Source organism: Chaetodon auriga, chromosome 5 (assembly GCF_051107435.1).
Source record: "Chaetodon auriga isolate fChaAug3 chromosome 5, fChaAug3.hap1, whole genome shotgun sequence".
In the NCBI taxonomy this organism is placed as follows: domain Eukaryota; kingdom Metazoa; phylum Chordata; class Actinopteri; order Chaetodontiformes; family Chaetodontidae; genus Chaetodon; species Chaetodon auriga.
Genome location: NC_135078.1, coordinates 25,892,316 through 25,914,547, shown reverse-complemented (window position 1 = coordinate 25,914,547; position 22,232 = coordinate 25,892,316). Strand labels below are relative to the sequence as shown.

Genomic DNA, 22,232 nt, shown 5'->3' with positions numbered 1-22,232 from the left:
GTATTCCATGTCAGCTCTCTGAGTCCTGTTGTATTTACGCCCCCGTCTAAGTGCATTTTAAGTACCCTTGTTTGGACTCACTCCATCATTTCCTGCTTTCCCACTCCCAATAATATCTCAAAAATGAAATATTATGTAAACCTACGTCAGTTAGACTACACAGAAAGACTGGGAGAAAGGAGGTTGGTGCAGAGGGAAAAGGGGGATAATTGGTTTCTGGATTGGCCTGAAGAAAACAAAGGCCTCTGTAACAGCAACAGCTCAAATGCATTGGTGAGATAAAGCACTCCCTCTGAGAGCAGGCCCTATTTTTCCTGCCAGGAAAAAACGTGTCTCACACTTTACATCAGAGATAGTTTCATGTAGAAAGAGGGCTAGTACGTAATGGCCAACAGCTGGCTTTACACAATCTGTCTGCACCAGCGAGGAAAGCTTTCTAAAGCTGCAACACAGCTTTTTATGGGTGTGAGGAAAGGAAAGAGTAAGGGAAGACAGAGGGGCAGCGAGGAAGAGGCAAGAAAAACGTAAAGGAGTGAAATGGATTTACTCATTATACCATCACTGAGAGATGCTCAAAGACAGGACAAAACACAAGTAAAGAGGACAGAGTGCAAAGAGAGGACAAAAATAATCAGGGCAACTCTAACAAACCCACAACACCAGATTCTTCAAGGTTTATATGCTGTTTAATTCCTCTGTGACAGGCACGTGAATCTTTTGGGCAGATCCGGATATATTTAGATAAACAAAGTGCACTTTTGCAGAAAACTTTGAAAATGACCTCATCTGCCACGAGCAGATGACAAGCTATCCAGTTTCATCAGGTCCGAGAGACGGCTATTACATGGACAATCAGCATGATAATATTAGCCTCCCTTAAGTTAATTGAGGCATATTCCATGCTAAATGTTCCATGCTAAACATTGGTTCCACTGTTTCTTTGAGAACGTTGACTGAATTAATGTTAGTGCAGGTTATAAACAACATGAAGAGTTACGAGAGGAAGTCCTTCTCGCTAAGGTTTCTAGGGAATGTTTAACTCTTGGTACTTCAGTGCTAAGTGTAACACTGCTATTGCAGCTGCGGCGTATTGCTCTTTGACTGCTATTTAAATCTTATGGTTTGTCTTACCAACAGCCAGCTTCACATGCTAACAATGTAATAATTTTTACAGTTTTACACGTTCATCTTAAAGTTACATCATTTGATTGAAGTGAGGTGAGAGTCTGACTGCTGGATATTTAATGTTGGCATCTTTTCACGCCTCAGCATGGTGTCTGTGTTCTTAAAGTGTGACACTATGTGAATCCTGGCTGTTTGGCTCAGTAATTTTCTTGTCAACCAAAAGACCCACTGTGGAAATGTGGAATGCTTTTAAAATAGAACCTGAGACTCAAGTGAAGTGATTGAGGTGAGGTGATACTCCACAGATAAGAGTGTTTGTCGCTCAGGGTCTTGAGAACAATGACACTATAACAACTCTGTTTTATATTTAAAGGAGTAAGAGTCAGATGAGTTTTAGAGTTTTTGCTTTATTTAATTTGTGATGTGCCTGTGTGTGTTTCTTAGGAAGGAGAGAGGTGATCAACCAGACTTCCTTTGTGGATGTGTCTGTGGTTGAAATCATCACCACCACCATCAGCTCCACTACCTCCGTTCCTTTACTGGAGAGTAGCACCACAACAGTAACTCCAACGTCTGAAACTGTATCAGAGGCAGGAGATTCTCCAGACTCAGTTCCTACAAATCCTCCATCGATGTTCTCTACCAGTATGGCTCCACCTCGCCCCACTCGCCAAGAAGAGGAGTTGTTCACAACGGTTGCACCCACCATCAGAGAGGAACATGAGAACACTGATGATGCAACAGACTTCAACTTTGATGAGTTTGTAAGTGAAAATGTAACCGGTGAATTTGTTCCCCCACGTGGTGACACATTCCCAGAACCCCAGGCCACAGCAGAAAGCTCTGGTACCACAGAGTCAGCGTCCAAGCCCATGGAGGGTCCAGAAGATCACTCAGTAATTCAGATTAACACAATCCAACCTGATGTTCCCATACCAGACTCCTCTCTCATCACAGAGCCCATGTTTGCTGAGGGGAAGACTGAGGAAACTGTTCTGGATTCTGGGATCACCACATCGGTGACCTCTGACCTCACTTCAACAGAATCCACTGAACTGTCCAGTGAGGAGGTGTTCAGCTCCTCAGAATCAACACCTTCAACCGGTGGGCTTCATTCAACAACATCCTTCGACGACTATTATCTCATTGATGAGATTGAGACTCAGGTTGCTGTAGAGGCACAACCACCTACTCCACCATTCCAACAGGAACTCTTACCCAGCCCAGACGTCACTAGCATTGATGGAACAACAGCCATTCCCACTGACACTACTTTTATGTGTAACACCCAACCCAGTAGTGAGGTGGAGATCACCACCACAGCACCACCAGAAACTACCAGCACTGCAACACAAACCACACCTCGAACACAGGATGCAGAGACGCCGGCGGTTGTTTACAAGGAGGAAACCACATCTGCGGCCGCGACAGCCACCGCCGCCCTGATTGACAGTGGAACATCTGCCGAAGATGTGACATCTTCAACTAGTGTGCACATCTTTGATGAGTCCACCAGTCAGATGCCAGAGCACAGCGGCGACACCCTGACAGAGGACGACACAGCATCAGAGATTGGCACAGAGTTCTTTACATCCACTCCCATGGCTTCAGCTGTGGCTGACACAACCACCGCTCTGGGTACGGTGGTCGCTGATGAGCAGTCCACCCAAGTGACCACAGGTAAGACATACAAACAAAACCATAAACAACTTTTTTGGAGTAATTTAAATGTAATCCAGATTTGTTGCACTACAGTATCTGGGAGTTAGGGGACGCTGTGCTGTCCAGGGTGCTGAAGTGGAGTTTGATTCTCTGCCAATGAGAACGTATAGTGGTGTGAATAAACTGAGGTCACATAAACCCAGAATAGGCAAGGTATAGTGACTCTGCGGTTGGGCAGTTGGATTTTTTGTAAAATTTGATTTTCTTGTAATATTGTCCTTTTTTCTTGTATGATTGTTCCTTTAAATTATAGTTAAGTTCAGTGGCTCGTGTCGGGTAATTTTAATGTAGTATACAAGCAGAGTACAGAGTACTGGTACTTATATTTGTATGGTGACTCAGTTTTAATTTCTTCCACAATGAACCAAGTTGAAGTGTTTAGTTTTCTGCTTCCCTCGGGCTCATGTCTGTCTGTGTTCTCAGTGTGGACTGCTGCTGAAACACTGCTTAGTCTCAGGACCTCCTCAGTCAGTCCAGCTGAGCAGATGTCCTGATAATGATTTCAACATAGACAAGAGCGAGAAGGTGGGAAAGAGAGAGGAAGAGAAAGAGAAAACTTGATAAGACTTGATGATATGGTATCAGGATTGTGTCGCAAATAAACACAAAAACTTTCATTGTAATTTTAAAAAGGTTGTCATTACACCTGGTATCAAATCTTCCAAAGCTTTTGATCAGTGGTTACTGTACTGTACTGTAGATCAGCACATTGACGAGCTAAAAAGAGATGATTCTCTCTTACAGTGTGCTTTCAGTCAAGTTCAAGAAATCTAGTTCAAGAAATTTGAAATATAGATTCAGGCCATGACTTTTGGGTCAACAGCACATGATCTCACATGCAAATAGCAGCTGCGTAATTTTCACTACTCTAATTTGCTCTCGCATCTGAGCTGAGCTCCCTGAGGAGCAGCTCATGTTGGAGGAGAGGGGTCTGGTGAATTGGAAAATACATGAGTGAATAAGCAATGAGCTGGTCATTCGGCAGTGTTTGGACTTTGGTATGGCTTCGTGGAAGGTGCGAAACCTGCCTGAGAGAGCAGCAATCTCTACTCCAGATCACACACACTCAAACTGCTGGTGTGATCAGCAGCATTTTATGCAGTTTGGTCAGTTCAATTGCCAAGAGTACGCATTGCATAACCTGTATACTTGTGTGTACATGTACAGCACTGTATGAGAAAGAGGCAGATATACAAAGTCTCTGTTTATGCATTGGGTGTATTTGTACTGCAAATCATTACGCATTTGCAGTATTTCTCTCTGTGTCTGTGTGCATGTACCAGCTCACTGACAGCAGGCCTGGCAATAACAGATTTGGCAGTCTACCTGAGTAAGCACAGATGCCTGTCTTCAGCAGACTGGACACCACCACAGAGGTGATGTCATCGCTAACGCAAAGTCTCCCCTCTCTGTGAGGACAGCTGCAGCCTGCCTGACCCAAGCGAATGATTACAGCTACTTTTACTGCTACATCATTTGATGTGGCTCAGCTGAGACGCTCAAAGTCTCTTTCTGCCCTCCCAGTTTGTGTGGGAAAAGCTCGTGGAAAATATTGTGGCACAGCGAGAAGTGTGTTGTCTAGTTGCATGGGAACAAATTGCACAATAATATCAGCATGTTAACAAAATGTCCTTGTGTTTCTGATTAATTGAGGACAATTAAATTCACTGTTTACAAAGTGTTTATATGACATATTTTGACTTGAAATATTGATACTCTGAGCTGTGCCAACAACAAATGTCACAAGACATGGCACAGAACCACCAACAGTGCATTCTCACTATGATAAAATGTCTTCCTAAACTGATCCCTAATGAATGATCTGACATAGTTGCTTGTCAGCTGGTCTTGACCAATAAGTAGTAGCGAATTCTTATTACACTTCCTTTTGTCTTGCAAATTAAACACATGCAATATAACCTGTTAATTACTGAAGTGCTCATAGGCAGATTTTGGATAAAAAAATCTGACAGACAGATGTTTGTTTTCCTGCCGCTTCCAGTCTTTATGCTAAGCTAAGCTAACTGGCTGCTGGGTGTGGCCTCATGCTGGACTGGACTTTGATTTGGACATTCATGTTTGTTGTGGGATAGCCATCTGACTGAGAGAAAGGTCGTGTGAGTCTGACATTTGCATGGATCAGTCAGCTGGGATCACTGCTTGAGTTCCCAGGCCTGGACAAGCTTTTAAACAGGTGTCGTTCTGCAGAGCTGAGCTGCTGCAGGTGTCCTTGTTTGCAACCAATAATCTTTCTGAATCACCCTTTGTGGGAAACAGAGAGAGAGGGGAAAAGGGGCAGAGTGACTAAGGGAGAAGTAGTAAAGTTTATATACCAAAGGATTTCATGTTGTTGTGTGTGAATGATCTTTTTCTGGCCTTTGCTTGAGGTATATTATACAAACATTGCTCAACAATTCAGGCCCAAGAGCACCAAACTGTTCATTTTACGATTAACCATTGCTCTTTCATTGTTTCTTTTTGCCACTTGCACTGTGCATATTATTAGGTTTGACAAAAGCTTGACATAATAATATGTGTTTGATGTGTTTTTTTTAATTAAGGACATGCATGTTCTTGTAGGGAGGATAGCCTCACAAGTCAGATGAAGATGATCAGAGATGAGGAGCTGTTGTTTGGCTAGTCTTCATATACGACTTGTGCCTTTGTACAGGCGTGTTATGTAGACATTCATCTGGTGTCGTAAAGCTTTTTTCCTCACACCAGTTTTTATTGTCATGAAAGACAGGGGCATCGCCTCAAACCTTTCTCTTGGCTTCAAGGATCACAAGTAGCATTTAACAGTTTATTAAATTGAGCTGCAGTACAACAGCTTTAATATCTTGATTGTTGGATTTGCTGTCATCATTTAAGGCAACTATCTTTTAGAGGAGGACATTATTTCCAGCCAGACAACGTCTTGTTTATTTATCCAAATACATAAACCCATCTGAAGCAATGTGGCCTAGATGTATGATAATAGAATTGTTGATGGTAACAGAATTGCTGTTTCTGTGTGAGGCTTAAAATTAAGAGCAGACACTCTCTGACATCTGAAATCACCGATATACTGAGATAAGATCATTTACAGAAAGTGGGCATACGAACAGCAGCACTTTTACATTAGGATGCTATCCAAATGAATAGTCCCACTATTAATGTCACCTTTGTGAAGGCTATAATTTTTATTTAGAATCGGACATAAAGTTTTAAATCGACTCCTCTTATATTTTTAGCTGTAGACTGTGATGATGTCTTGGATGGTATTATATGATAAGGTGTTGGTGCAGGATGTTTGATATCCTACATACATGTGAATATTTGCCTCTGCAAAACTTCATCAAACTACAGCTATAGCTGTGTATGCTATATGACATATATGTTGTTTACACACTGCTATACTATAATTCATACCCTCTGTGTTGAATGGCTTATCCTTCTCCAGTCAAGACAGATCCGCTTTACCTGCCGTGTCATTTATTTTGTAAATCAGTAGTATCTTTAGTAAAACAACAGATGCAGACTTTGTTAACAGTGTTGGAGGACTTGCGAATGTCTCTGTTCAAGTGGCCTTTGTTGACATTGTTGAAGGACTTTACAAAGTCTATGTTCAAGTGGCCTCTTGATAATGTTTTCTGTTCACATCAATTTAGATTATAAATTTTTGAATTATGGTCTGGATGAAGTTCAGACACCAACTCGGTGGAGGCCTACAAATATGTCAGAGAGTGATTTATTTGCAGTATTTTGCAATATTTGTTCATTTCAGAACTATTTCAGGTTTGAAGCAATTATTTTGTGAGAATACTCATAAGAACTGCGAATGCTTATTTGTTGTTTTTGTTGTTGTTTGTTGTTGTTTGTTTGTTTGTTTTTTCAAATCCACTGACTCAATTGCAAATGCAGCATACAAAAAAGTAGTTCATACAGTGTGCTACACATGTGTTTGGACTTTCAACTCAAAAATCCGACTTTCACAAAGAATGTATTTGATGTTTTTAGTTGTCCAGAAATTGCTTTGTTTAACGTGTGTATCTGCTTTGCTTTCATGAGTGCACTGGCTCAGTCCATATAGTTTTACTGAGCATATGAGAAAACTGATATACGAAGTAGAAGATGGAGAAGTGACTGATGCATTATAATGGTTATATGGCTACAACACATAATGCAATAAGTTAGCTGTGCATTATATTTAGAGTGTTTAAAGGAGTACATTATCAGTTTAGTACTGAACTTCTGAACTAAGATGGAATATTATACCTACCACTCCAGGATTTTAGAAATGAAAAATAGATGTTGTTTCTTATATTTTTACTTCGATGCATAAGATAAACTTTCAGTTGGTTTTTAATCAGATTGTCCTTATTTTCTCTGCAGCTGACCAGACTCTACAGCCACAAGAGTCTCAGTCCCCTGCCATACCAGTTGTGCCTGACCATCCCACCCCCTCCATAGCCGATGGTGAGCCCATCCTGCAGAGTGGAGACCCAGACCTTTTCTCCCAAGCTGCTGTAACCATCACTCCAACTGTTAGCTTTATAAATGATAAACATGAGATCACATTGGAACCACAGAGCCCAGAAGAAAAGGAGGCCAAAGGTACCCAAATTTTGACAAATGTGACAACTCTGGGAGGAAGCGATGAAATAACCACAGTGTTTGATTATAGTTTGACAGATTTCCCTGTTGATAGCGCCACTGAATCTACAGAGGATCCCACAGCAATGCTAACCTCTACAGAGATCCCAGATGTTGATATCTATGACCCTGATATAATCCCAATAGAATCAACACCTCCTCAAATACCCCCTGATGTAGATAAGCTGACCACAAAAGACCCCACACAGAAAGATTCAACCAGTGTTCTGGCCTCAACATTGGAGGACACGGCTCCATCAAAAACTACACAAAAAACTGAAGATGGTCCAGATGCCACAGACAGGATGAGTGATGTCACAGCTGAGCCACAGGTCACTGAAACTAAAGAAACCCAAACAACAAAGACTGAGGAAACCACCACTGTCATCACCACATCTGTACAAGATGAGGGAGGCGAGTCAGGGAGAACTCCAACGTATGTAAAAAGTGACTCAGAAGTTACTCAGACAGAGAAGGCTATGGACCAATCCCCTATTACTTCTTCAACAGAACTTTACACAGCCAGAGATAAGGCTGAAGCCACAGAGGAAACAAAGAGCACATCTGTCACTCCAGCTGCTGAAGACAGCACTCAGTCTACATTACAGACTGGATACACTCCCTCCTCTGATGACGCTGAGGGGAAAACACCATCATCAACAAGTGACTCACAGAGCTCCACTCAAGATGTGGAGGGAGGGAAAGAGACCCAAACCCCAAAAGAATTTGCCTTCAGCACAACAGTTCCTACAGTATCTAGTGGTTCAACCTCTCCTGAACAGACAGACAAGACTGACACAGTATCAGCTGTAGATACAGGCAGCACTGAATCATCAGCATCTGGAGCACCTACCCCGGCTGAAACTTCAGACGGAACAGCCACAAGTCAGGCAGGGAGTACAGGCAGCCAAATGCCTTCCATCTCACCTACTGAGAAAGCTGAGACTGATGCAATGTCTACACCAGAAGAGGACAGTTCAGGGGTTCAAACAGTAAACATGTTTACAACTGGCCCACCATCACATACCTCTGCAGAGACTGTGACATCATCTTCAACTTTAAGTGCAGTAGATCAGGTTGCATGGGAGAGTGAAGTAACATTACAAACAGTACAAACAGAAGGCACAGATGAAACATCTGTTCCTGCCACTGCTGACTTGGAGAAAACCTCAACACCCACCGTTATGCATGAGGGGTGGAAACAAGATGAGACAACTCCTCCCTCACATGAATCCATTGCAACTACTCCCTCCCCCTTGTACAGTGCTATCGAACTCATCAAGACAACAATGGCCTCATTCACTGAATATTTCAGTCAGTACTCAACACAGAGTGCGTCACTGGTGACTGAATTACCTGACCAAAAAGTGGAATCAAGTGAGAAAACTGCCACTGCTGGCATAGACAAGGAGACTTCAGTAGATCAGACGTCCACACCTGTGGTTGCTTCTACGTCTCCAGTCATTGGCACAGTCAAACCAGATGAGTCTACTTCAATCGCAGTTTCAACAGCACAAACCTTGAGCGTAACTGACGACACAAAACCAGTACAAACAGAAATATCAAAAATCACAACCACTGAAAGGATATCAGTTACTTCTGATGTCATCTCCGTTTTCACACTCAAAGATGAGATGAGCTCTGAGGCCGAGACAAGATCCCCCGAAACATCAAAGACCGGCATTACAGAAAGAACAGGAAAACCATCAGACTCAGGAGTAACATTAAGGACTACCGTGTCTTCTGACATCAGTCTGACCCCAACTCCCTCCTCTTCAGCAAGGACAGGCAGTGACGAGACCATGAAACAAACAGAAAAAATATCAAGTTCAGAGGAACCAGCAGTTAGTGGCATCACTGACATAGTGACCAGCACAGTGCCCACGTCAGCAGCAGAGGTGAGCTCTGGAAGTCAGATAACTACATCCTCTGTGTTAAGCACTGATAAACAAGCAACGTTGTATGAAGGGACACAAAAACCAACAGAGAAAGTCTCAATACGAACGTCTTCACATAAAGAAAGCACAAGCAAACTGACAACTGCCAGATCAAGTACAGAGTTTCTAAAAACTACGGCCTCCTCATTGTTTAGCACTGAGAAGCCAACGGCACTACCAGGTACAGAAAAAGACAATGCTGTCACAAGTCAGACAAAGAAGTCCTCAATCTCTCCTGTTTCTGCAATGACAGATCAAAGTTCCATTCTCACTACAACAGACGAAGATGGCTCAGGCATCCAAACCCAAGACAGGTTGAGTCAAACCTCCTCTGTTACAGATACGTCTTCTCTGTATAGCACTGGGACACCAGCAGCCACATCTCTTGATACATCATCTGCAGTAACAGACATTGAAGACAAAAGTGTGAGCACTGAAACAACAACAAAGGAGGTCATTCCTCCATTCAGTGGGTCAACCACAGAAGCTGAAACATCATCAGTCCTCTTTACCACAGAGACAGATAGTTCTGGAGACATCACTGCAAATTTCACAGAAGAGTCAATCATCACAGCAACTACTGTCTCTTCAGTGTGGAGTACAGTTTCTCCATCAGTGACAGCAATGCATGAAAGTGAATCAAGTGATACTTCAAAAACAGCTTTTCCAACCGCTTCATCTCTCTACAGTACTGAGAAACCAACATCAGTGTCAGCTGAAACACATGAGACTGTAACTACAAGTCAGACTCAGGAAGCATCAGTAACACCAGAGAGAAGTTCTACTTTCTCAACGGCAGATGAGGACAGCTCACGTGAACAAACTACTGAGATGTCCAGCAAACACCCTGAACGTCCAACAGCCTCCTCATTGTTTAGCACAGAGAAGACAACAGCACTGCCAGTCACAGAAAAAGACAGTGCTGTCACAAGTCGGACAGAGAAGTCCTCAATCTCTCCTGTTACTGCAATGACAGATCAAAGCTCCATTCTCACGACAACAGACGAAGATGGCCCAGGCATCCCAACCCAAGACATGTTGAGTCAAACGTCTGTTACAGCTACGTCTTCTCTGTATAGCACTGGGACACCAGCAGCCACATCTCTTGATACATCATCTGCAATAACAGACATTGAAGATAAAAGTATGAGCACTGAAACAACAACAAAGGAGTTCATTCCTACATTCAGTGGATCAACCACAGAAGCTGAAACATCATCAGTCCTCTTTACCACAGAGACAGAAGGTTCTGGAGACATCACTGCAAATTTCACAGAAGAGTCCATCATCACAGCAACTACTGTCTCTTCAGTGTGGAGTACAATTTCTCCATCAGTCACAGCAATGCATGAAAGTGAATCAAGTGATACTTCAAAAACAGCTTTTCCATCAGCTTCATCACTCTACAGTACTGAGAAACCAACATCAGTGTCGGCTGAAACACAAGAGACTGTAACTACAAGTCAGACTGAGGAAGCATCAATCACACCAGAGACAAGGTCTACTTTCTCAACAGCAGATGAGGAGAGCTCACGTGAACAGACTACTGAGATGTCCAGCAAACACCCTGAACGTCCAACAGCCTCCTCATTGTTTAGCACAGAGAAGACAACAGCACTGCCAGTCAAAGAACAAGACAGTGCTGTCACAAGTCGGACAGAGAAGTCCTCAATCTCTCCTGTTACTGCAATGACAGATCAAAGTTCCATTTTTACTACAACAGACGAAGATGGCTCAGGCATCCCAACCCAAGACATGTTGAGTCAAACCTCTGTTACAGCTATGTCTTCTCTGTATAGCACTGGGACACCAGCAGCCACATCTCTTGATACATCATCTGCAATAACAGACATTGAAGATAAAAGTATGAGCACTGAAACAACAACAAAGGAGTTCATTCCTACATTCAGTGGATCAACCACAGAAGCTGAAACATCATCAGTCCTCTTTACCACAGAGACAGACGATTCTGGAGACATCACTGCAGATTTCACAGAAGAGTCCATCATCACAGCAACTACTGTCTCTTCAGTGTGGAGTACAGTTTCACCATCAGTCACAGCACCATTTGAAAGCGACACAAGTGATACTTCAAAAACAGCTTTTCCATCAGCTTCATCACTCTACAGTACTGAGAAACCAACATCAGTGTCAGCTGAAACACATGAGACTGTAACCACAAGTCAGACTGAGGAAGCATCAGTCACACCAGAGACAAGGTCTACTTTCTCAACAGCAGATGAGGAGAGCTCAGGTGAACAGACTACTGAGATGTCCAGCAAGGAAACTACAGTTACCACAGCCTCCTCATCGTTCAGCACGGGGAAGACAACAGCACTGCCAGTCACAGAACAAGACAGTGCTGTCACAAGTCGGACAGAGAAGTCCTCAATCTCTCCTGTTACTGCAATGACAGATCAAAGTTCCATTTTTACTACAACAGACGAAGATGGCTCAGGCATCCCAACCCAAGACATGTTGAGTCAAACCTCCTCTGTTACAGCTACGTCTTCTCTGTATAGCACTGGGACACCAGCAGCCACATCTCTTGAGACACCATCTGCAGTAACAGACATTGAAGATAAAAGTATTAGTGCTGAAACAACAACAAAGGAGTTCAGTGGATCAACCACTGATGCTGAAACATCATCAGTCCTCTTTACCACAGAGACAGACGATTCTGGAGACATCACTGCAGATTTCACAGAAGAGTCCATCATCACAGCAACTACTGTCTCTTCAGTGTGGAGTACAGTTTCTCCATCAGTCACAGCAATGCATGAAAGTGAATCAAGTGATACTTCAAAAACAGCTTTTCCATCAGCTTCATCACTCTTCAGTACTGAGAAACCAACATCAGTGTCAGCTGAAACACAAGAGACAAGTTCTTCTTTCTCAATTGTAGATGAGGAGAGCTCAGGTGAACAGACTACTGAGATGCCCAGGAAAGACCCTGAACGTCCGACAGTCTCCTCATTGTTCAGCACAGAGAAGACAACAGTACTGTCACTCAAAGAACAAGACAGTGCTGTCACAAGTCAGACAGAGAAGTCCTCAATCTCTCCTGTTACTGCAATGACAGATCAAAGTTCCATTTTTACTACAACAGACGAGGATGGCTCAGGCATCCCAACCCAAGACATGTTGAGTCAAACCTCCTCTGTTACAGCTACGTCTTCTCTGTATAGCACTGGGACACCAGCAGCCACATCTCTTGATACATCATCTGCAGTAACAGACATTGAAGATAAAAGTATGAGCACTGAAACAACAACAAAGGAGTTCAGTGGATCAACCACAGAAGCTGAAACATCATCAGTCCTCTTTACCACAGAGACAGATGGTTCTGGAGACATCACTGCAAATTTCACAGAAGAGTCCATCATCACAGCAACTACTGTCTCTTCAGTGTGGAGTACAGTTTCTCCATCAGTCACAGCATTGCATGGAAGTGAAACAAGTGATACTTCAAAAACAGCTTTTCCATCAGCTTCATCACTCTACAGTACTGAGAAACCAACATCAGTGTCAGCTGAAACACATGAGACTGTAACAACAAGTCAGACTGAGGAAGCACCAGTAACACCAGAGACAAGGTCTACTTTCTCAACAGCAGATGAGGAGAGCTCACGTGAACAAACTACTGAGATGTCCAGCAAGGAAACTACAGTTCCAACAGCCTCCTCATCGTTCAGCACGGGGAAGACAACAGCACTGCCAGTCACAGAACAAGACAGTGCTGTCACAAGTCGGACAGAGAAGTCCTCAATCTCTCCTGTTACTGCAATGACAGATCAAAGTTCCATTCTTACAACAACAGACGAAGATGGCTCAGGCATCCCAACCCAAGACATGTTGAGTCAAACCTCTGTTACAGCTACGTCTTCTCTGTATAGCACTGGGACACCAGCAGCCACATCTCTTGATACATCATCTGCAGTAACAGACATTGAAGATAAAAGTATGAGCACTGAAACAACAACAAAGGAGTTCATTCCTACATTCAGTGGATCAACCACAAAATTCAGTGGATCAACCACAGAAGCTGAAACAGTATCGGTCCTCTTTACCACAGAGACAGAAGGTTCTGGAGACATCACTGCAAATTTCACAGAAGAGTCCATCATCACAGCAACTACTGTCTCTTCAGTGTGGAGTACAGTTTCTCCATCAGTCACAGCAATGCATGAAAGTGAATCAAGTGATACTTCAAAAACAGCTTTTCCATCAGCTTCATCACTCTACAGTACTGAGAAACCAACATCAGTGTCCGCTGAAACACAGGAGACTGTAACTACAAGTCAGACTGAGGAAGCATCAGTAACACCAGAGACAAGGTCTACTTTCTCAACAGCAGATGAGGAGAGCTCAGGTGAACAGACTACTGAGATGTCCAGCAAACACCCTGAACGTCCAACAGCCTCCTCATTGTTTAGCACAGAGAAGACAACAGCACTGCCAGTCACAGAACAAGACAGTGCTGTCACAAGTCGGACAGAGAAGTCCTCAGTCTCTCCTGTTACTGCAATGACAGATCAAAGTTCCATTCTCACGACAACAGACGAAGATGGCTCAGGCATCCCAACCCAAGACATGTTGAGTCAAACCTCCTCTGTTACAGCTACGTCTTCTCTGTATAGCACTGGGACACCAACAACCACATCTCTTGATACATCATCTGCAGTAACAGACATTGAAGATAAAAGTATGAGCACTGAAACAACAACAACAGAGTTCAGTGGATCAACCACAAAATTCAGTGGATCAAGCACAGAAGCTGAAACAGTATCGGTCCTCTTTACCACAGAGACAGAAGGTTCTGGAGACATCACTGCAAATTTCACAGAAGAGTCCATCATCACAGCAACTACTGTCTCTTCAGTGTGGAGTACAGTTTCACCATCAGTCACAGCACCATTTGAAAGCGACACAAGTGATACTTCAAAAACAGCTTTTCCATCAGCTTCATCACTCTACAGTACTGAGAAACCAACATCAGTGTCAGCTGAAACACATGAGACTGTAACCACAAGTCAGACTGAGGAAGCATCAGTCACACCAGAGACAAGGTCTACTTTCTCAACAGCAGATGAGGAGAGCTCAGGTGAACAGACTACTGAGATGTCCAGCAAGGAAACTACAGTTACCACAGCCTCCTCATCGTTCAGCACGGGGAAGACAACACCACTGCCAGTCCCAGAACAAGACAGTGCTGTCACAAGTCGGACAGAGAAGTCCTCAATCTCTCCTGTTACTGCAATGACAGATCAAAGTTCCATTTTTACTACAACAGATGAAGATGGCTCAGGCATCCCAACCCAAGACATGTTGAGTCAAACCTCCTCTGTTACAGCTACGTCTTCTCTGTATAGCACTGGGACACCAGCAGCCACATCTCTTGAGACATCATCTGCAGTAACAGACATTGAAGATAAAAGTATTAGTGCTGAAACAACAACAAAGGAGTTCAGTGGATCAACCACAGAAGCTGAAACATCATCAGTCCTCTTTACCACAGAGACAGATGGTTCTGGAGACATCACTGCAAATTTCACAGAAGAGTCCATCATCACAGCAACTACTGTCTCTTCAGTGTGGAGTACAGTTTCTCCATCAGTCACAGCATTGCATGGAAGTGAAACAAGTGATACTTCAAAAACAGCTTTTCCATCAGCTTCATCACTCTACAGTACTGAGAAACCAACATCAGTGTCAGCTGAAACACATGAGACTGTAACAACAAGTCAGACTGAGGAAGCACCAGTCACACCAGAGACAAGGTCTACTTTCTCAACAGCAGATGAGGAGAGCTCACGTGAACAAACTACTGAGATGTCCAGCAAGGAAACTACAGTTCCAACAGCCTCCTCATCGTTCAGCACGGGGAAGACAACAGCACTGCCAGTCACAGAACAAGACAGTGCTGTCACAAGTCGGACAGAGAAGTCCTCAATCTCTCCTGTTACTGCAATGACAGATCAAAGTTCCATTCTTACAACAACAGACGAAGATGGCTCAGGCATCCCAACCCAAGACATGTTGAGTCAAACCTCTGTTACAGCTACGTCTTCTCTGTATAGCACTGGGACACCAGCAGCCACATCTCTTGATACATCATCTGCAGTAACAGACATTGAAGATAAAAGTATGAGCACTGAAACAACAACAAAGGAGTTCATTCCTACATTCAGTGGATCAACCACAAAATTCAGTGGATCAACCACAGAAGCTGAAACAGTATCGGTCCTCTTTACCACAGAGACAGAAGGTTCTGGAGACATCACTGCAAATTTCACAGAAGAGTCCATCATCACAGCAACTACTGTCTCTTCAGTGTGGAGTACAGTTTCTCCATCAGTCACAGCAATGCATGAAAGTGAATCAAGTGATACTTCAAAAACAGCTTTTCCATCAGCTTCATCACTCTACAGTACTGAGAAACCAACATCAGTGTCCGCTGAAACACAGGAGACTGTAACTACAAGTCAGACTGAGGAAGCATCAGTAACACCAGAGACAAGGTCTACTTTCTCAACAGCAGATGAGGAGAGCTCAGGTGAACAGACTACTGAGATGTCCAGCAAACACCCTGAACGTCCAACAGCCTCCTCATTGTTTAGCACAGAGAAGACAACAGCACTGCCAGTCACAGAACAAGACAGTGCTGTCACAAGTCGGACAGAGAAGTCCTCAGTCTCTCCTGTTACTGCAATGACAGATCAAAGTTCCATTCTCACGACAACAGACGAAGATGGCTCAGGCATCCCAACCCAAGACATGTTGAGTCAAACCTCCTCTGTTACAGCTACGTCTTCTCTGTATAGCACTGGGACACCAACAACCACATCTCTTGATACATCATCTGCAGTAACAGGCATTGAAGATAAAAGTATGAGCACTGAAACAACAACAACAGAGTTCAGTGGATCAACCACAAAATTCAGTGGATCAAGCACAGAAGCTGAAACAGTATCGGTCCTCTTTACCACAGAGACAGAAGGTTCTGGAGACCTTACTGCAAATTTCACAGAAGAGTCCATCATCACAGCAACTACTGTCTCTTCAGTGTGGAGTACAGTTTCACCATCAGTCACAGCACCATTTGAAAGCGACACAAGTGATACTTCAAAAACAGCTTTTCCATCAGCTTCATCACTCTACAGTACTGAGAAACCAACATCAGTGTCAGCTGAAACACATGAGACTGTAACCACAAGTCAGACTGAGGAAGCATCAGTCACACCAGAGACAAGGTCTACTTTCTCAACAGCAGATGAGGAGAGCTCAGGTGAACAGACTACTGAGATGTCCAGCAAGGAAACTACAGTTACCACAGCCTCCTCATCGTTCAGCACGGGGAAGACAACACCACTGCCAGTCCCAGAACAAGACAGTGCTGTCACAAGTCGGACAGAGAAGTCCTCAATCTCTCCTGTTACTGCAATGACAGATCAAAGTTCCATTTTTACTACAACAGACGAAGATGGCTCAGGCATCCCAACCCAAGACATGTTGAGTCAAACCTCCTCTGTTACAGCTACGTCTTCTCTGTATAGCACTGGGACACCAGCAGCCACATCTCTTGAGACATCATCTGCAGTAACAGACATTGAAGATAAAAGTATTAGTGCTGAAACAACAACAAAGGAGTTCAGTGGATCAACCACTGATGCTGAAACTTCATCAGTCCTCTTTACCACAGAGACAGACGATTCTGGAGACATCACTGCAGATTTCACAGAAGAGTCCATCATCACAGCAACTACTGTCTCTTCAGTGTGGAGTACAGTTTCTCCATCAGTCACAGCAATGCATGAAAGTGAATCAAGTGATACTTCAAAAACAGCTTTTCCATCAGCTTCATCACTCTTCAGTACTGAGAAACCAACATCAGTGTCAGCTGAAACACAAGAGACAAGTTCTTCTTTCTCAATTGTAGATGAGGAGAGCTCAGGTGAACAGACTACTGAGATGCCCAGGAAAGACCCTGAACGTCCGACAGTCTCCTCATTGTTCAGCACAGAGAAGACAACAGTACTGCCACTCAAAGAACAAGACAGTGCTGTCACAAGTCGGACAGAGAAGTCCTCAATCTCTCCTGTTACTGCAATGACAGATCAAAGTTCCATTTTTACTACAACAGACGAGGATGGCTCAGGCATCCCAACCCAAGACTTGTTGAGTCAAACCTCTGTTACAGCTACGTCTTCTCTGTATAGCACTGGGACACCAACAACCACATCTCTTGATACATCATCTGCAGTAACAGACATTAAAGATAAAAGTATGAGCACTGAAACAACAACAAAGGAGTTCATTCCTACATTCAGTGGATCAACCACAGAAGCTGAAACATCATCAGTCCTCTTTACCACAGAGACAGAAGGTTCTGGAGACATCACTGCAAATTTCACAGAAGAGTCCATCATCACAGCAACTACTGTCTCTTCAGTGTGGAGTACAGTTTCTCCATCAGTCACAGCATTGCATGAAAGTGAAACAAGTGATACTTCAAAAACAGCTTTTCCATCAGCTTCATCACTCTACAGTACTGAGAAACCAACATCAGTGTCCGCTGAAACACATGAGACTGTAACAACAAGTCAGACTGAGGAAGCATCAGTAACACCAGAGACAAGGTCTACTTTCTCAACAGCAGATGAGGAGAGCTCAGGTGAACAGACTACTGAGATGTCCAGCAAGGAAACTACAGTTCCCACAGCCTCCTCATCGTTCAGCACGGGGAAGACAACAGTACTGCCAGTCACAGAACAAGACAGTGCTGTCACAAGTCGGACAGAGAAGTCCTCAATCTCTCCTGTTACTGCAATGACAGATCAAAGTTCCATTCTCACGACAACAGACGAAGATGGCTCAGGCATCCCAACCCAAGACATGTTGAGTCAAACCTCCTCTGTTACAGCTACGTCTTCTCTGTATAGCACTGGGACACCAGCAGCCACATCTCTTGATACATCATCTGCAGTAACAGACATTGAAGATAAAAGTATGAGCACTGAAACAACAACAAAGGAGTTCATTCCTACATTCAGTGGATCAACCACAAAATTCAGTGGATCAACCACAGAAGCTGAAACAGTATCGGTCCTCTTTACCACAGAGACAGAAGGTTCTGGAGACATCACTGCAAATTTCACAGAAGAGTCCATCATCACAGCAACTACTGTCTCTTCAGTGTGGAGTACAGTTTCTCCATCAGTCACAGCAATGCATGAAAGTGAATCAAGTGATACTTCAAAAACAGCTTTTCCATCAGCTTCATCACTCTACAGTACTGAGAAACCAACATCAGTGTCCGCTGAAACACAGGAGACTGTAACTACAAGTCAGACTGAGGAAGCATCAGTAACACCAGAGACAAGGTCTACTTTCTCAACAGCAGATGAGGAGAGCTCAGGTGAACAGACTACTGAGATGTCCAGCAGACACCCTGAACGTCCAACAGCCTCCTCATTGTTTAGCACAGAGAAGACAACAGCACTGCCAGTCACAGAACAAGACAGTGCTGTCACAAGTCGGACAGAGAAGTCCTCAGTCTCTCCTGTTACTGCAATGACAGATCAAAGTTCCATTTTTACTACAACAGACGAAGATGGCTCAGGCATCCCAACCCAAGACATGTTGAGTCAAACCTCTGTTACAGCTACGTCTTCTCTATATAGCACTGGGACACCAGCAGCCACATCTCTTGATACATCATCTGCAGTAACAGACATTAAAGATAAAAGTATGAGCACTGAAACAACAACAAAGGAGTTCATTCCTACATTCAGTGGATCAACCACAGAAGCTGAAACATCATCAGTCCTCTTTACCACAGAGACAGATGGTTCTGGAGACATCACTGCAAATTTCACAGAAGAGTCCATGATCACAGCAACTACTGTCTCTTCAGTGTGGAGTACAGTTTCTCCATCAGTCACAGCATTGCATGAAAGTGAAACAAATGATACTTCAAAAACAGCTTTTCCATCAGCTTCATCACTCTACAGTACTGTGAAACCAACATCAGTTTCAGCTGAAACACATGAGACTGTAACAACAAGTCAGACTGAGGAAGCATCAGTCACACCAGAGACAAGGTCTACTTTCTCAACAGCAGATGAGGAGAGCTCAGGTGAACAGACTACTGAGATGTCCAGCAAGGAAACTACAGTTCCCACAGCCTCCTCATCATTCAGCACGGGGAAGACAACAGCACTGCCAGTCACAGAACAAGACAGTGCTGTCACAAGTCGGACAGAGAAGTCCTCAATCTCTCCTGTTACTGCAATGACAGATCAAAGTTCCATTCTCACGACAACAGACGAAGATGGCTCAGGCATCCCAACCCAAGACATGTTGAGTCAAACCTCCTCTGTTACAGCTACGTCTTCTCTGTATAGCACTGGGACACCAACAACCACATCTCTTGATACATCATCTGCAGTAACAGACATTGAAGATAAAAGTATGAGCACTGAAACAACAACAACAGAGTTCAGTGGATCAACCACAAAATTCAGTGGATCAAGCACAGAAGCTGAAACAGTATTGGTCCTCTTTACCACAGAGACAGAAGGTTCTGGAGACATCACTGCAAATTTCACAGAAGAGTCCATCATCACAGCAACTACTGTCTCTTCAGTGTGGAGTACAGTTTCACCATCAGTCACAGCACCATTTGAAAGCGACACAAGTGATACTTCAAAAACAGCTTTTCCATCAGCTTCATCACTCTACAGTACTGAGAAACCAACATCAGTGTCAGCTGAAACACATGAGACTGTAACCACAAGTCAGACTGAGGAAGCATCAGTCACACCAGAGACAAGGTCTACTTTCTCAACAGCAGATGAGGAGAGCTCAGGTGAACAGACTACTGAGATGTCCAGCAAGGAAACTACAGTTACCACAGCCTCCTCATCGTTCAGCACGGGGAAGACAACAGCACTGCCAGTCACAGAACAAGACAGTGCTGTCACAAGTCGGACAGAGAAGTCCTCAATCTCTCCTGTTACTGCAATGACAGATCAAAGTTCCATTTTTACTACAACAGACGAAGATGGCTCAGGCATCCCAACCCAAGACATGTTGAGTCAAACCTCCTCTGTTACAGCTACGTCTTCTCTGTATAGCACTGGGACACCAGCAGCCACATCTCTTGAGACATCATCTGCAGTAACAGACATTGAAGATAAAAGTATTAGTGCTGAAACAACAACAAAGGAGTTCAGTGGATCAACCACTGATGCTGAAACTTCATCAGTCCTCTTTACCACAGAGACAGACGATTCTGGAGACATCACTGCAGATTTCACAGAAGAGTCCATCATCACAGCAACTACTGTCTCTTCAGTGTGGAGTACAGTTTCTCCATCAGTCACAGCAATGCATGAAAGTGAATCAAGTGATACTTCAAAAACAGCTTTTCCATCAGCTTCATCACTCTTCAGTACTGAGAAACCAACATCAGTGTCAGCTGAAACACAAGAGACAAGTTCTTCTTTCTCAATTGTAGATGAGGAGAGCTCAGGTGAACAGACTACTGAGATGCCCAGGAAAGACCCTGAACGTCCGACAGTCTCCTCATTGTTCAGCACAGAGAAGACAACAGTACTGTCACTCAAAGAACAAGACAGTGCTGTCACAAGTCAGACAGAGAAGTCCTCAATCTCTCCTGTTACTGCAATGACAGATCAAAGTTCCATTTTTACTACAACAGACGAGGATGGCTCAGGCATCCCAACCCAAGACTTGTTGAGTCAAACCTCTGTTACAGCTACGTCTTCTCTGTATAGCACTGGGACACCAACAACCACATCTCTTGATACATCATCTGCAGTAACAGACATTAAAGATAAAAGTATGAGCACTGAAACAACAACAAAGGAGTTCATTCCTACATTCAGTGGATCAACCACAGAAGCTGAAACATCATCAGTCCTCTTTACCACAGAGACAGAAGGTTCTGGAGACATCACTGCAAATTTCACAGAAGAGTCCATCATCACAGCAACTACTGTCTCTTCAGTGTGGAGTACAGTTTCTCCATCAGTCACAGCATTGCATGAAAGTGAAACAAGTGATACTTCAAAAACAGCTTTTCCATCAGCTTCATCACTCTACAGTACTGAGAAACCAACATCAGTGTCCGCTGAAACACATGAGACTGTAACAACAAGTCAGACTGAGGAAGCATCAGTAACACCAGAGACAAGGTCTACTTTCTCAACAGCAGATGAGGAGAGCTCAGGTGAACAGACTACTGAGATGTCCAGCAAGGAAACTACAGTTCCCACAGCCTCCTCATCGTTCAGCACGGGGAAGACAACAGTACTGCCAGTCACAGAACAAGACAGTGCTGTCACAAGTCGGACAGAGAAGTCCTCAATCTCTCCTGTTACTGCAATGACAGATCAAAGTTCCATTCTCACGACAACAGACGAAGATGGCTCAGGCATCCCAACCCAAGACATGTTGAGTCAAACCTCCTCTGTTACAGCTACGTCTTCTCTGTATAGCACTGGGACACCAGCAGCCACATCTCTTGATACATCATCTGCAGTAACAGACATTGAAGATAAAAGTATGAGCACTGAAACAACAACAAAGGAGTTCATTCCTACATTCAGTGGATCAACCACAAAATTCAGTGGATCAACCACAGAAGCTGAAACATCATCAGTCCTCTTTACCACAGAGACAGAAGGTTCTGGAGACATCACTGCAAATTTCACAGAAGAGTCCATCATCACAGCAACTACTGTCTCTTCAGTGTGGAGTACAGTTTCTCCATCAGTCACAGCAATG

General features: G+C 43.7%; 3 protein-coding genes across 3 annotated transcripts in view; all 3 read left to right on the top strand.

Moving 5' to 3' along the window:
- vcana (versican a) overlaps positions 1-22,232 on the top strand; it is a 62,047-nt gene that overhangs the window by 18,619 nt on the left and 21,196 nt on the right. The window lies entirely within an intron of this gene.
- On the top strand, positions 385-18,408 carry LOC143320600 (uncharacterized). Its single transcript, XM_076730407.1, has 16 exons — positions 385-481; positions 1,570-2,805; positions 7,222-7,443; positions 9,112-9,818; positions 10,149-10,461; positions 11,377-12,006; positions 12,442-12,647; positions 12,966-13,380; positions 13,552-14,124; positions 14,383-14,856; positions 14,995-15,564; positions 15,835-16,283; positions 16,623-17,040; positions 17,500-17,632; positions 17,969-18,210; positions 18,362-18,408. The coding sequence occupies exons 1-16, from the start codon at positions 385-387 to the stop codon at positions 18,406-18,408; spliced, it is 6,732 nt and encodes a 2,243-aa protein (XP_076586522.1).
- LOC143320598 (uncharacterized) lies at positions 19,575-21,250 on the top strand. The gene is made up of 4 exons (XM_076730405.1): positions 19,575-20,185; positions 20,255-20,406; positions 20,941-21,035; positions 21,221-21,250. Exons 1-4 carry the CDS (start codon positions 19,575-19,577, stop codon positions 21,248-21,250), a joined length of 888 nt encoding a protein of 295 aa, XP_076586520.1.